This window comes from Scyliorhinus torazame, chromosome 1, assembly GCF_047496885.1.
Source record: "Scyliorhinus torazame isolate Kashiwa2021f chromosome 1, sScyTor2.1, whole genome shotgun sequence".
NCBI classification, from domain to species: domain Eukaryota; kingdom Metazoa; phylum Chordata; class Chondrichthyes; order Carcharhiniformes; family Scyliorhinidae; genus Scyliorhinus; species Scyliorhinus torazame.
The window spans coordinates 247,926,518-247,943,084 of record NC_092707.1 but is presented as its reverse complement, the minus strand read 5'-3'; the positions used below and the strand labels follow the sequence as shown (position 1 = coordinate 247,943,084).

The 16,567-nt window shown below is 49.5% G+C and overlaps 1 protein-coding gene across 5 annotated transcripts in view; it reads right to left on the bottom strand.

Moving 5' to 3' along the window:
* The window catches only part of LOC140420404 (serine/arginine-rich splicing factor 7-like), a 50,299-nt gene that overhangs the window by 7,635 nt on the left and 26,097 nt on the right, over window positions 1-16,567 (bottom strand). For all 5 annotated transcript variants that reach the window (XR_011946363.1, XR_011946365.1, XM_072504436.1 and 2 more), the window contains one exon: window positions 5,386-5,439. Coding sequence is in view for 3 of the 5 variants with exons in the window: in XM_072504436.1 (XP_072360537.1) it covers window positions 5,386-5,439 (54 nt within the window). In the remaining 2 variants the exon portion in view is untranslated. The remainder of the gene's footprint in view (window positions 1-5,385; window positions 5,440-16,567) is intronic.

Genomic DNA, 16,567 nt, shown 5'->3' with positions numbered 1-16,567 from the left:
ATGAGAGCCACGGTGCGGAGAGCAGGGAAGATAAACGAGGTGTTTAAGACCTTTTACGAGAGACTATATAGGTCCCAACCCCCGGAGGGAAAAGAGGGGATGCGGCAGTTTTTGGACCAATTAAGGTTCCCGAGGGTGGAGGAGCAGGAGGTGGAAGGCCTGGGGGCGCCGATTGGAGTGGACGAGGTTACCAAGGGGCTGGGGAACATGCAGGCAGGGAAGGCCCCGGGACCAGATGGGTTCCCGGTGGAATTCTATAGAAAATATGTGGACTTGTTTGCCCCGCTGCTGGTAAGGACCTTTAACGAGGCCGGAGAAGGGGCGACCCTACCCCCGACAATGTCGGAGGCGACGATATCGCTAATCTTGAAGCGAGATAAAGATCCGCTGCAGTGCGGGTCCTATAGGCCTATCTCACTGCTAAATGTGGACGCCAAGTTGCTGGCAAAGGTGCTGGCAACGAGGATAGAGGATTGTGTCCTGGGGGTGGTGCACGAAGACCAGACAGGGTTCGTAAAGGGGAGACAATTAAATGTCAATGTGCGACGGCTATTAGGGGTGATAATGATGCCCCCAGCAGAGGGAGAGGCAGAGATAGTGGCGGCAATGGATACAGAGAAGGCATTTGATAGGGTGGAGTGGGAGTATCTATGGGAGGTGCTGAGGAGGTTCGGGGAGGGGTTTGTCAGTTGGGTTAAACTCCTATATGGGGCCCCAACGGCAAGTGTGGTCACAAATCGGCAAAGGTCGGAGTATTTTCGACTACACAGGGGAACAAGACAGGGATGCCCGTTGTCCGCATTACTGTTCGCGCTGGCAATTGAACCACTGGCCATAGCGCTGAGAGACTCCAGAAAATGTAGAGGGGTGATTAGAGGGGGAGAGGAACACCGAGTGTCACTCTACGCGGATGACCTACTGCTGTATGTGACGGACCCAGTGGGGGGGGATGACAGAGGTCATGCAGATATCGAGGGAGTTTGGAGATTTCTCGGGATATAGGCTTAACATAGGAAAGAGTGAGCTTTTTGTGATACACCCTGGGGACCAGAGTAGAGGGATAGATGGCCGACCGCTAAGGAGAGTGGAAAGAAACTTCCGATACCTGGGGATTCAGATAGCCAGGAGTTGGGAAACCTTACACAGACTCAATCTGACTCGGCTGGTGGAACAAATGGAAGAGGATTTCAAAAGGTGGGACATGCAGCCGCTGTCGCTGGCGGGCAGAGTGCAGGCGATTAAGATGATGGTCCTCCCGAGGTTCCTATTCGTGTTCCAATGTCTCCCTATACTGATCACTAAGGCCTTTTTCAAAAAAATAGAAACATCACGAGCTTCGTGTGGGCAGGGAAGGCCCAGAGGGTAAGGAGGGGGTTCCTACAACGTAGCAGAGTCAGAGGGGGACTGGCGTTGCCGAATTTGGGCGATTACTATTGGGCCGCCAACGTGACGATGATTCGTAGGTGGATGATGGAGAGAGAGGGAGCGGCGTGGAAAAGGCTGGAGATGGCGTCCTGCAAAGGAACGAGTTTAAAAGCGCTGGTGACGGCGCCACTACCGCTCTCCCCCCAAAAATTTACCACGAACCCAGTGGTGGCGGCAACATTAAGTATCTGGGGGCAATGGAGGCGACAGAGGGGTGTGCTGGGAGCCTCGGTGTGGTCCCCGATCAGGAACAACCATAGGTTTGCCCCAGGGAGGCTGGACGGAGGATTCCAGAGCTGGCACCGGGTAGGAATCAGGAGAGTGGGAGATTTATTTATAGATGGAATGTTTGCGAGCTTGGGAACGCTTGAGGAAAAGTATGAGCTGCCCCGGGGAAATTTCTTTAGATATATGCAGGTGAGAGCGTTCACGAGACAACTGGTGAGGGAATTTCCGCTGCTCCCGACACAAGGGATCCAGGACAGGGTGCGGGTCGGGGAGGGCAAAGTGTCAGGGATATACCGGGAGATGAGAGAAGAGGGGGAGGAGCTGGTGGGCGAACTGAAGGGAAAATGGGAAGAGCAGCTCAGGGAGGAGATTGAGGGAGGGTTTGTGGGCTGATGCCCCAAGCAGGGTAAATTCCTCTTCCTCGTGTGCCAGGCTTAGCCTGATCCAATTTAAGGTGCTGCATAGAGCACACATAACGGGAGCAAGGTTGAGCAGGTTCTTCGGAGTGGAGGACAAGTGTGGGAGATGCGGGGGAAGTCTGGCGAACCACACACATGTTCTGGTTGTGTCCGGCACTGGAGGGGAGTGACGGGAGTGATCTCGAAGGTGGTGAAGGTCCGGGTCAAGCCAGGCTGGGGGTTAGCTATATTTGGAGTAGCGGATGAGCCGGGAGTGCAGGAGGCGAAAGAGGCCAATGTTGTGGCCTTTGCGTCCCTAGTAGCCCGGCGTAGGATTTTACTCATGTGGAAGGAAGCGAAACCCCCCAGACTGGAGGCCTGGATAAACGATATGGCAGGGTTCATAAAACTAGAGCGGATGAAGTTTGCGCTGAGAGGATCGGCTCAAGGGTTCTCCAGACGGTGGCAACCGTTCCTCGACTACCTAGCGGAACGTTAGGGGGAAGATAGATGGTCAGCAGCAGCAATCCAGGGGGGAGAGGGGGGGGGTAAATTGTTTGGGTTTTTGGAGGGGGAGAGGGGGAGCATTACTTAGTGTTATTTGGTTAGTTTACTATGTTAGTTAAACAAGGTTATATAGCAGTTATCATTTTTTGTTGATTTGTAATGAAAAAATTGTGTTTGAAAACTTTAATAAAATATATTTTTTTAAAAAAAATCACAGAATGTACATGCAGGAGGCCATTCGGCCCATCGAGTCTGCACTGGCCCTTGGAAAGGGCACCCTACTTAAGCCCACGCCTCCACCCTATCCCCATAACCCCATCTGACCTTTTGGACTCTAAGGGGCAATTTATCATGGCCACCTAACCTGCACATCTTTGGACTGTGGGAGGAAACCGGAGCACCCGGAGGAAATGCACACGGACACAGGGAGAAAATGCAAACTCCACAGCTGGAATTGAACCTGGGGCCCTGGAGCTATGAGGCAGCAGTGCTAACCACTGTCACCTTGCCACCCACTGTGCGCTGCCGTATCAAGATATTGCAGTTAAAAGTAGGATACAGCTTGACATACAAGCTGTCATCATTTTGAACAATTGGTAGGAAGCTCCTCCCAATCAGTAATGTCAATCAATGCTGCCTTAAGGATAGCTTCAATTTCTTTCAGGAGTTTTCTTAGTCCTCCTTGATACCAAATACTTCACCAAGCTCTAGTTTCATTGCAAATTTACATTCAAAGCGATCTCCAAGTTTCCAATTTCTCAAAGTGTGAACAGCTACTCAGATTAGCATTTTCAGGTCAATCAAATCCATTTTAGCAATCCTCTCAACCCGAGCAGTTCAAAAGGCTTTCCTGTATTAACATTTGAAGAGACCAGAGACGGGGTAGTAGCAGTACTATTGAAATGAGCAAGAAAACATCTCAGGACATCAGCAATGATTTTGGGGGCGGCGGGGGAAAGAAGAGAGTATGATTTTAAGAGCAGGGAGTTCTCCTGGTGCTTTAGTCAACATTTAACAGTGAACTAATACTCAACAGATTATGTGGTCACTGAGCAAATTTCCTGTTTTTAAATACAAACAAGCATTATTTTAAAAACTTTTTTTTTTTTTTTTTTAATTAAAAAAAAAAAAGAGTACCCAATTTATTTTTTTCCAATTAAGGGGCAATTTAGTGTGGCCAATCCACCTATGCTGCACATCTTTGGGTTGTGGAGGCGAAACCCACAAATACGGGGAGAATGTGCAAACTCCACACGGACAGTGACCCAGGGCCGGGATCAAGCCTGGGACCTCGGCGCCGTGAGGCAGCAGTGCTAATCACTGCGCCACCCTGCTGCCCTACAAACATGCATTAGTGATTGCTATATAACATAGCAATTCAATGAAGCATGCTGAAAGGTTCTACATAACTGCAAGTTCTTTCTTTTTTACTAGCTTAATATCAAACATCCAGAATAAATTGGATGATCTGCCAATAAATTCCCTTTCTGCTCATCAAAATTCCTGCACGTGTGCTTGCTATGTGTTTGATATCACTGCCATCATGATTATCTCCCCAAATTACATTACCAACTTATTGAACCAGAAAATGCTGGATAAACTCAGCAGATCTGGCAGCATCTGTGGAGAGATAAACAGCTTTAACGTCAAGTCCCTATGACTCCTCAACGCTGAAAAGGAGTAGAAATGTGATGAATTATGTTGTTGGGAAAGTTAATCCTCCAACCCATCGCCAACTATACAATTCATCGCATTTCCAACCCTCTTTAGCTCTGAAGAAATTTTACAGGCTTGAAACATTAACTCTGTCTTCTCCACAAATGCTGCCAGGAATGCTAAGTTTATCCTTTTTTTAAATTATAAATTTAGTGTATCCAATTCAGTTTTTCCAATTAAGGGGCAATTTAGCCTGGCCAATCCACCTACCCTGCACATCTTTGGGCTGTGGGGTCGAAACCCAGGCAAACATGGGGAGAGCGTGCAAACTCCACATGGACAGTGACCCAGAGCCGGGATCGAACCTGGGACCTCAACGCCGTGAGGCAGCAGGGCTAACCCACTGCGCCACCGTGCTGCCCTCGTACTTTGTTTTTATTTCAGCATTCACAGTATTTTGCTTTACCAACTTATTGAATGTGGTTAAAATTTAATTTGGCTTCTGCATGTATTTTATCTCAAGTTGTCAAATTACTTAAAAAAATACAGCATTCCACTTGTATTTTGCTGACTCTTACCCATTCAATAACCAAGATGACAGCCCCTTAAGGCTCTTCTAGTAGTGCTCAAAAACAATTTCCTTTCTTCCAATAAATTGTCCAGTCTGCACTGCTTCTGAACCACCACACCCATCCCTGCCTCTCATAAAAGGCAGCAATCAGAATTGCGTGCACCTTGGTGATTCCATGCCCCCATAAATTTACAATATTAACTTTTCATTAATGTTAATATTGAACTTCTGAAGAATTTGTTCATGGAACGCGGGCATCACTAACAGCACTAGCATTTATTGCCCTTCTTCATAGGTTGTGAGCGGTTCATCAATATTAATTCACAATTATATTGGACATAGCCTACATAATTGACAACTGATCATATACTCAATATATTTCTCAATTACCAAAGGTTGAGCACCCGCACCCCTTTTTTGAAATCCACACTTTTTGTTAGGTAAACAAAATAACTGTGTTCACCCAAGGTCCATTAGCTATGTGATATTTCATACTATACAATACAGGTATTCCAAAAATTCCAGAATCCAGAGCATTTTCAAATAAGGGAAGCTCAACCTGTATAAAGAAGGGAATTACACAAAGAAAATTAAACCAACCTGCTTCTCTGCCTCGACCGAGACCTGGATCTGGACCGCGACCTCGATCTAGACCTAAGAAAAATAAAATCATGGATCTTAGTATCAGAGTTTAATAGCACAGAAAGAGGCCCATCATATCTATACCGACTCTCCGTGTCTGCGTGGGTCTCATCCTCACAACCCAAAGATGTGCAGGGTAGGTGGATTGGCTACACTAAACTTCCCCTTAATTGGGAAAGAAAATTGGGCATTCTAAATTTAAAAAGAAAATCTGTACCGGCCATCGAACATCTATCTATTCTAATATTCTTGCGATGGGGAAGGTAAGTTATTAGGAAGGACTTGTAGGTACATAACTTAAAAAACACATGTACTAGCCCCTCAAAGAGCCTAGATGACACCCATTTCCTCCATAACAAAATTTAAGGCAATGCCTCCACAAGGAGATGAGTTTTATAATTTTGTTTGCTCATTCATGTCTTTTTAAAACTCAATGTGTGCTTTGAAAAAAATTGGTTGGCTGCATGTTTAAAAACTAATGCCCCTGTTATCAGTTTGCAAACAGTCCAAATAACAATCTTCAATGTTTGGAAATTTTGCTGCATGGGAATTCAGTGACTAATTTATATTGGACAGAACCAGCCAATTTCTGGACTTTATAAAAGTCTATTAAAAACCCAAATCTATATATATGGCTCATATTCTAAGTAGTTGCAGGACCAAGAAGAATGCAGGAGGATGACACTGGAACGGACAGTCAGCAGCACCGAGAGGTGGAGTAGGGGCGACAAGGGAGAGAGCTGATCGTCAGGAGATTGAAAACAGTAGGTGAGCAATCTGAGTGCTAGCTTGAAGTGGAGCTCCGGAGGTGGCGTCAGGATTCAAAAGTGACACTGGGCAAATGGAAGCAGCTGATTGGGTGATGTGGTCTGGTACGTATTTACTACTTTAACTGCTTATAGTTTGTATGGTCTATATTTTGTGGTCCATTGCTTGTAAGGACTATACTTTGCAGTATGAAGACGAGGGCAGAAGCCCCTAGAGAAATTGATATTAATTGATTTAAATATTTTTCAAAAGGTTTAATTTAAAAGGGCAAGTCATGGCAGGAGAGCTCAAAGCCATGGTGTGCTCCTGATACTCTGGGCGGGAAGATTCGAAGACCTGGAGAACAGGTCGAGGAGAAAGAATCTTCGGATCCTGGGTCTCCCTGAAGGAGTGGAGGGGGCCGATGCCGGGGCATATGCGAGCACAATGCTCGAGTCGCTGATGGGCGCGGAGGCCCCTTCGAGGCCTTTGGAGCTGGATGGGGCACACCGGGTGCTGGCGAGGAGGCCCAAGGCTAATGAGCCGCCACGGGCGATTGTGGTGAGGTTTCACCGTTTCACGGACAGAGAGAGGGTCTTGAAATGGGCCAAGAAAAAGCGGAGCAGCAGCTGGGAGAATGCGGAGATCTGAATATACCCGGACTGGAGCACGGAGGTTGCAAAGAGGAGAGCGGGTTTCAACCGGGCCAAGGCGGTGCTGCACCAGAAAGGAGTGAGATTCGGAATGCTGCAGCCAGCGCGATTGTGGGTCACATACAAGGATCAACACCACTATTTTGAAACGCCTGAGGAGGCTTGGACCTTTATTCAAACTGAAAAGCTGGACTCAAACTGAGGGTTAGTGAGGGTGGGGGTGGGATGTTTGATGTACATAGGGAGTTAATCACAGGCAGGAAATGTTCCACGGGCTGGGGGAGGGATGGGGATGGGGAAAGGGACCGGGTGAGAAGACCGTACGAGACGGTGGGCGCTGGTGCTGGAGGGAGAGGAGGCTCGGGGTGGGGGAAAAGAGACAAGGCCGCAACAGGAGCTGCGCCAGAGGGGGCGGGGCAGGCTGAGGAAAGCTGAGGGAAGAAAGGAGGGGGGGCAGGGAATGGAGGAGCGCACACTGATTGAGAGATTCCCACACAGGGGGGGGGGGGGGGGGGGGTCAATGGGACGGCGGGGGAAGCCGGGATCAGCAGGTGTCAGCTGACTTACGGGAGTGCTATGGGGGGAGCAAAAAAGCTAGACACGGGTCTAGCGGGAAGGGGGGGGGGGGGGGAAAGAAAAAAAGGGTTGCTGCTGCACAGGCCGAAGTCTCCGGTCTGGAGGGATAGGGCGGCGCGGGCACGGGACTGGCCTAGAAAAGGAGATGGCTAGTCGGCGGGGGTGGAAGGCCCCCACAATCCGGCTGATAACATGGAATGTGAGGGGCCTGAATGGGCCGGTAAAGAGGGCCCGAGTGTTCGCGCACTTAAAGGGACTGAAGGCAGACATGGTCATGCTCCAGGAGACACATTTGAAGGTGGCGGATCAGGACAGGTTAAGAAAGGGATGGGTAAGGACAGGTATTCCATTCGGGGCTGGACGCGAAAAACAGAGGGGTGGCAATATTGGTGGGGAAGCGGGTGTCGTTTGAGGCCAAGAATATCGTAGTGGACAATGGAGGTCGATACGTGATGGTGAGTGGTAAGTTGCAGGGGACGTGGGTGGTATTGGTAAATGTATACGCCCCGAACTGGGATGATGCCGGATTCATGAAGCGCATGTTGGGGCGCATTTCGGACCTGGAGGTAGGAAGCTTGATAATGTGTCGGGATTTTAATACGGTGTTGGACCCAGCACTGGATCGCTCCAGATCTAGGACTGGAAAGAGGCCGGCGGCGGCCAAGGTGCTTAGGGGGTTTATGGATCAGATGGGGAGAGTGGACCCGTGGAGGTTTGCCAGGCCGCAGGCCAGGGAATTTTCTTTTCTCTCCCACGGGCACAAAGCCTACTCCCGGATAGATTTTTTTGTTCTGGGCAGGGCGCTGATCCCGAAAGTGGAGGGAACGGAGTATTCGGCCAGAGCCATTTCAGATCACGCCTCGCACTGGGTGGAACTGGAGTTGGGAGAGGAGAGGGACCAACGCTCGTTGTGACGGTTGGATGTGGGACTGCTGGCAGATGAAGCGGTGTGTGGGAGGGTGAGGGGGTGTATCGAAAGGTACTTGGAGGCAAACGACAACGGGGAGGTGCGGGTGGTATGGGAGGCGCTGAAGGCGTTGATCAGGGGAGAGCTAATCTCCATCAGGGCTCATAGGGAGAAGATAGAGGGCATGGAAAGGGAGAGGTTAGTGGGGGAGATTTTAAGAGTGGACAGGAGATACGTAGATGCCCCTGAAGAGGGATTACTTCGGGAAAGGCGACGTCTCCAGGCGGAGTTTGACCGGTTGACCACAGGGAAGGCAGAGGCACAGTGGAGGAAAGCGCAGCGGGCGACGTACGAGTATGGGGAGAAGGCGAGTCGGATGCTGGCACACCAGCTCCGTAAGAGGATGGCAGCGAGGGAAATAGGTGGAGTCAAGGATGGAAGGGGAGCTACGGTGCGGAGTGCGACGAAAGTAAATGAGGCATTCAAGGCCTTCTATGAAGAGCTGTACAGATCCCAGCCCCCAGCGGGGGAAGAGGGGATGCGACGATTCCTGGACCAACTGAGGTTCCCGAGGGTGGAGGAGCAGGAGGTGGCTGGTTTGGGGGCACCAATTGGGTTGGAGGGGCTGAGCAAAGGTTTGGGGAGTATGCAGGCAGGGAAGGCCCCGGGACCGGACGGGTTCCCGGTTGAGTTCTACAGGAAGTACGTAGACCTGTTGGCCCCGCTGCTACTGAGGACTTTTAATGAGGTAAGGGAGGGAGGGACCCTGCCTCCGACAATGTCGGAGGCGACGATCTCTTTGATCCTGAAGCGGGACAAGGACCCACTGCAATGTGTGTCGTACAGGCCGATCTCGCTCCTCAACGTGGATGCTAAGTTGCTGTCAAAAGTGCTGGCTACGAGGATTGAGGACTGTGTCCCGGGGGTGATTCACGAGGACCAGACGGGATTTGTAAAGGGCAGGCAGCTAAACACCAATGTGCGGCGGCTCCTAAACGTGATAATGATGCCATCGGTGGAGGGAGAGGCGGAGATAATGACAGCTATGGACGCGGAGAAGGCCTTTGATCGAGTAGAGTGGGAGTACCTCTGGGAAGTGCTGCGTAGGTTTGGGTTCGGGGGAGGGTTTATTAGTTGGGTTAACTCCTTTACAGAGCCCCGGTGGCAAGTGTGGTTACGAATCGGCGGAGGTCGGAGTATTTTCGTCTGTACCGTGGGACGAGGCAGGGGTGCCCCCTGTTGTTTGCATTAGCAATTGAACCCTTGGCCATGTCATTAAGGGAGTCTAGGAAATGGAGAGGGGTGGTCCGAGGGGGAGAGGAGCATAGAGTGTCGCTTTATGCAGATGACCTGTTGCTGTATGTAGCGGATCCAGTGGAGGGGATGGTGGAGGTCATGCAGACTCTAAGGGAGTCTGGGGATTTTTCGGGCCTTAAGCTTAATGTAGGGAAGAATGAGCTCTTTTTAGTACAGGCAGGAGACCAGGAAAGGGGGATAGACGATCTACCGCTGAGGAGGGTGGAAAGGAGCTTTCGGTACGTGGGGATCCAAATAGCTAGGAGTTGGGGGGCCCCTACATAAACGGAATCTGACGAGGCTGGTGGAGCAGGACTTCAAAAGATGGGACATGTTGCCGCTCTCGCTAGCGGGTAGAGTGCAGTCGTTCAAAATGGTGGTCCTCCCAAGGTTTCTTTTTGTGTTTCAGTGCCTTCCCATCGTGATGACCAAGGCCTTTTTTAAGAGGGTAGGCAGGAGCATTATGGGGTTTGTGTGGGCGAATAAGACCCCGAGGGTAAGGAGGGGGTTTCTGGAGCGCAGTAGGGACCAAGGAGGGTTGGCGCTGCCAAATCTGGGGGGCTACTATTGGGCAGCAAATGTGGCGATGATCCGTAAGTGGGTGATAGAGGGAGAGGGGGCGGCATGGAAGAGGTTGGAGATGGCGTCCTGCAAAGGAACGAGCCTGGGGGCGCTGGTGACGGCACCACTGCCGCTCTCGCCGACAAGGTACACAAGTCCGGTGGTGGCGGCAATGCTAAAGATCTGGGGCCAGTGGAGACGGCACAGGAGTGCAATGGGAGCCTCGGTGTGGTCCCCGATCAGGGGTAACCATCGGTTTGTCCCGGGGAGGATGGACGGGGGGCTTCAAAGCTGGCATCGGGCAGGGATTAGAAGAATGGGGGACCTGTTCATTGATGGGACGTTTGCGAGCCTAGGGGCACTAGAGAAGTTTGGACTACCCCCGGGAAATGCTTTCAGATACATGCAGGTGAGGGCGTTTTTGAGACGGCAGGTGAGGGAATTCCCGTTGCTCCTGGCACAGGAAATTCAAGACAGGGTGATCTCGGGCGTATGGGTTGGAGAGGGCAAGGTGTCGGCGATATACCAGGAGATGAAAGAAGAGGGGAAGGTGCTGGTAGAGGAGCTGAAGGGTAAATGGGAGGAGGAGCTGGGGGAGGAGATTGAGGGGGGGGGGCTATGGCCTGATGCCCTAGGTAGGATTAATTCCTCTTCCTCGTGTGCCAGGCTTAGCCTGATACAATTTAAGGTGGTTCACAGAGCGCACATGATGGGGGCGAGGCTGAGTAGGTTCTTTGGGGGTAGAGGACAGATGTGGGAGGTGCTCAGGAAGTCCGGCGAACCATGTCCATATGTTTTGGTCATGCCCGGCACTGGAGGGGTTCTGGAGGGGAGTGGCGGGAACAGTATCTCAGGTGGTGAAAGCCCGGGTCAAGCCAAGCTGGGGGCTAGCAATATTTGGAGCAGTGGACGAGCCGGGAGTGCAGGAGGCGAAAGAGGCCGGCATTCTGGTCTTTGCGTCCCTAGTAGCCCGGCAAAGGATCTTGCTAATGTGGAAGGAGGCGAAGCCCCCCCAGCGTGGAGGCCTGGATAAATGATATGGCAGGGTTTATCAAGCTAGAGAGGATACAGAAACTGCCTTGAGAGGGTCTGCGCAGGGGTTCTACAACCGTTCCCAGGCTATCTCGCGGAGCGTTAGATGAAGGTCGGTCAGCAGCAGCAGCGACCCGGGGGGGGGGGAGCTGTCTGGGGGGTATTTGAGCAAGATAATACATGAAGGATCTAGAAAACTGGCATGTACGGGAGGAATCCAATGTACAAAGTTCTGTAACATATCGTTTTACCATGTTTATGTCTTGCTATGTGCGTTTTCTTTCTATTTGTTACGAGGGGTGGGGTTTGTTTGTAAGGGTGAAAAATGGTGTTAAAATTTTTAATAAATATATATATATTTTTTTTAAAAGAGTAGAAATAGCAGGGTATTTCAGATGAATATGTGGCTTAAGAAATGGTGCAAGGTGGTTTTCAGATTCCTGGGACATTGGGGCAAGTTCTAGGGGAGGTGGGATCAGTACAAACTGAACAGGTTATAGTTGGCAGGACTGAGACAGCTATTCTCGGCCGCGGGGGGGGGCACGCGTATTGGAGAGTGTGGTTGGGGAGGCTTTGAACTAAGATGGCAGCAGAATGGGAACCCAAGCAAGGAGTCAGCAATGGGGAAACGAATAAGAACAAAAGACAATGGGGAATAAGAAAAATGATAGAGAAATCAAAGGCCAGAATCAAACTGAACCACAGTGAAAGCTACAGGAACAGGACAAGAAACATTAAAAAGACAAACATTTAGGCTTTGTGCGGAGCATTTGCAATAAAGTTGATGAATTAATGAAGCAAATAGATGCAAACAGGTATGATATAGTCGGGATTATGGAGACATGGCTGCAGGGTGGTCAGGGATGGGAACTGAACATCCAGGGGTATTCAGCCATGAGATGAATGGTCACACATAAAATGTCTCCCGCTTGGGGATTCGGTTTTTGGCCCTTTACTGATGTTATTTGGGAAGAAAAGTGGTGCTATTTGAGTGCGTTGGTTCCCCCTCCAGTGTGAGATGTCTGGAGGTTATAATATAAGGAACAAGTCGAATAAGGGGTCCTCGTCTGACTTGGAAGGCCCTCGTGTCCTAGGAGGGGAGAAAATGGTGGAGGCCCCTGTGTCTTCGATAACTGAGGCTGGTGGAATTCCTAACAGAGGAGTTTAAGAAACAGAGACAAGCGTTTGCTGATGACCTGGCGAAGGAGATCACGATGGCCTTCAATCGTCAGGCCAAGGTGGAACGACAGCTGGAGGTACAGGGCTCGACAATTTGGAAGGTGGAGGAGACGATCACGGAGCACAGTGATCGGATTGCTTTTTTAGGGGCAGAAGTGGTGTTGTTGGCAATGGGGCAGAAGATATTGAAGGCCAAATCCAATGATCTGGAGCATCGCTTCAGTCGCCAGAATTTGAGGATTATTGGGCTGCTGGAGTGCATAGAAGGTACAAGTGCCATGGATAATGGAGCGAAGATGTTTGGGAAGCTGGTGAGGGAAGGTGTCTTCGCGAACCCTCCTGAAGTGGACCGGGTCCATCGGTCGTTGAGACAGAAGCCCAGGTCTGGGAGTCGTCACAGGCGTCTAGTCTGACTCCACAGATACTTGGATAAGGAAAGGATTCTGAGGTGGGCGAAGGACACTCAGGAATGTAGATGGGTAGGCCATCCAGTCAGAATTTATCAGGATGTCAAGGCAGAACTGACAAAAAGGGGTGCAGGTTTTAACAAGGCCAAGACGGCACTTTGCAAGAGCCAAGTGTGATTTGGAGTGGTGGACCCGGCTCGCCTTCTGGTAACGTTCAGAGACAGGAATCACTATTTCAACATGCCAGAGACGGCAAATAACTTTGTAAAGAAGCATGGACTGAGGGAGAATTGAATAAAGTTGCCGGTCACTCCAGAGTGATGGTTCTTTGCTATTTTTTCTGGATTTTTTATAACTGTATTGTTGGAAGTGTTTGGGGGAGAGTTTGGGTGTGGGTATATGCTTTTCCTTCCTAGAATGTTTGATATTAAAGTTGGGTTCAGGTAGGAGAGCTGTTTGCTGATCCATTGTGTACAATTTAGTTGTTTTACCCAGGTGGGGGTCACCCTGCTTGGGGGGGGGGGGGGGGCGGGGGAGGGGGGGGGGGGGGGTTCTTTGTTTCCTTCCTCCATTAAGGTAATGGGCCTGAGTAGGTTGGGTTGTCTTTGTTTTTTTGGGAAGGGGGCGGAAAGAGAGAGAAAGAGTGAGAGAGATTGCCGACAATTGGGGTGTATTGGCTGGGGCGGCCATCTTGGGTAGGTCTGATCATAGAAGAAGGTGGAGGGGAAGTAGAGGTCCCCAATGAAGGTTACATGGAGCACGAGAGGAGGGGGGGTGGGGGTGTTAAATAGGCTAGTTAAAAGGTCCTAAATTCTTTACAACCTCACGGATGTCAAAGGAGCTGCCTGTGGTTCATGGAACAGGGGGGGGGGGGGGGGGGCTTTGGCCCCATGGGGATTTAGATACCCAAGGGAAAGGGCGTTTTCCTTCTTTCCGCATGAGCTTTGCGTCTATTCCCATATTGATTTGTTTGTAGTGAGGAGTCGTTGCTCACCGGGGTTCTGGGGATGGGGTGCTCGCTGATTGTTATATCAGATCACGCCCCCACACAATCTGAGTGTGTGGTTGGAGACGGGCGACGCTGAGCAGCCCCTCTGACGGTTGGATAAGGCATTGCTCACTGATGAGGGGTTTTGTGAGAGGCTAGCTTCTGCTATTGAAAGTTATGTGGACTTTAATAAGACCGAAGAGATCTCATCTTCCATGTTCTGGGAAGTATTGAAGGCAGTCATCAGGAGGGAGATCATTTTGTTTAAGGCTCATAGTGCCAAGTCTTGTAGGGCAGAGAGGCAGAGGTTGGTGGATTCCATCCAGCAGGTGGACAGTCAATACTCTGCTGACCCAACGGCGGAGATGTTAGCAGAAAGGAAGCAGCTACAGATCGAGATGGAGTTTGTGTCGACAGGGAAGGCGGTGAGCCAACTTAGTCGTTCGAGAGGGCCGGTTTAGGAGTACAGGGAGAAAGCAAGCGGTTCATTGGTTCACCAATGAGGTGGCTTCTTGGGAGATAAGACCAGGTTAAGGACTCGGGGGAGGGTTGTTTTCTACTCCAGAGAAGGTCATCGGATGTTTGAGATCTTTTACAAGTCTGAGTCTCTGGAGGAAGACTTGACTATGGTACAGTTTCTGGATGGGTTGGTCTTCCCAGTGGTGGTAAGGGAAAGGCAGGCAGAGTTGGAGGCGCCGCTCGTGCTGGAGGAAATTATGAACTATACTCATTCAATGCAGTCGGGGAAGGCACCGGCCTGGACGGATCCACGATGTAATTTTATAAACAGTTTGCAACTGTGTTGGGGCCACACCTGTTGGGACACGTTTAATGATTCTACCACGGGGGTGTTGCCGGTCCCACTGGCGCAGGCATTGATCTTGAAAAAGGAGTGTGGGTCATATAGGTCCATCTCTGTCGGATGTTGATGCAAAGCTGTTGGCTCAGGTGCTGGCAACCAGTTTAGAAGGGTGTTTGCCATGGGCAATTTCTGAGGATTAAACTGGTTTTGTTAAGGGTTGTCGGCCAACATTCGGAGTTCATAATGCGATGCTGTCGCCCTCCTCAATGGGGAAAACATATTAAAATCTTACACAATACAGGTGTGAGTCAATCCCCTAATGTTGTGGAATAAAGATATTTGTTGTCCAGAAGGATATTAAATGAAAAGGTTCCGGTCAGCAGCATTCTCAGAGAAGGAAAGAAGTCCTTTAGTAAAAATAAGCTTACAGAGTAATTGACAATGAAACAGGCACAGGAGGTGGCAAATGCGTTAAATTCAAAGGTGTTGATGCAGTGATTCAAAAGTAAAACATTTACAGACAGCCCAGCACAGAGTAACAGAGTAAAATCCAGGGCTGATGCAAAGTCCCAAAGTCAAGAGTTTTATACCTGGAGAGGGAGTACTTGTGTTATTGTCTGTGTCAGGCGAACCTCTGAAAGCTAGACATGGTGGGCTGTACCATATTGAAAGAAAATTGAGTTAAACTATTTGGTACGCACCCCAGAAGCAAATCAGAGTGTCATGTGAACATGAAAAAGTATTGGATTAGAGATGAGAATAAGCAGGAGGCCTGGTCCATAAGGCCATAAAAATCAGGAACATAGGAACAGGAGTAGGCCATTCTACCCCTCAAGCCTGCTCTGTATTTCAATAGGATCATGACTGATGACATTCCTCACGTCCACGTTCCTGCCCTTTCCCCATAATCCTTTATTTCCTTACTGATCAAGAATCTATCTCAGCCTTAAATACACACAAGGACTCTGCCCTCATAGCTCTCTTGTGGCAAGGAACGACAAACAAAGGCCTCTGACTCCTCAATGAACTAGTAGCTAGTCAGACAAGGGAGTGTTTCAGGAGGACAATGGATCTTGATTGAATCACTCTGGCTGAACAGGAGTATCCTGCTTATTCCCATTAACGAGTTTAAATCTGGATGGGACAATAGAACTGTCAGCAGAACCGGTATAAAAGAAGGAAAATTGGAACAGATCTTCAGTGATAACCTGGGTGCTCCCCAGGCAATCATTGCAAGAAGGGACCCTGGGCTCCAAGCCCAGAGAATTTGTAGCCTGGCCAGCCTCCTTCACGAAGTGTGGGTAATACCTAGAGCTCAGCTGTGAGTTGGAGTCATATGTTGTGTGAGTGATGTTGAAGATTGCAATAGCCAAATAAAAGTGTCACATTAAAAGAATTGTAAATAAAATTGGGTTAAACCACGAACCTTTTTCTGTCCTTTGTTTGTCTCATTAATAAAGGCACCTGGGTAAAACATTTTGCTAATAAACTGATTGAAGTGTCTGATAATTTACGGATAACACTCAGATAAGAACTTCCTCCTCATCTCAGTCTTAAATGGGCACCCCTTTATTCTGACACTGCCCTTTGGTCCAAGACTCTCCAATGAGGGGAAACATCCTCTCAGCGCTTACCCTGTTAAGCCCTTTTAGAATCCTTGTAAGTAATGAAGCAAGACTAAGACGAGATGTCAAATTATATATTTTTCAAAATAAATTTAGAGTACTCAATTATTTTTTTTCTCCAATTAAGGGGCAATTTAGCATGGCCAACCCACCTAATCTGCACATCTTTGGGTTGTGGGGGTGAAACCCACGCAGACATGGGAAGAATGTGCAAACTCCACATGGACAGTGACCCAGGGCCGGGATTCGAACCCGGGTCCTCAGCGCTGCAGTCCCAGTGCTAACCACATGCCGCCCCAGATGTCAAATTATGATAGTGGCGTCCTTATAATTCATTTGGAAAATGAGGAAGTACTGAAAAATGTAA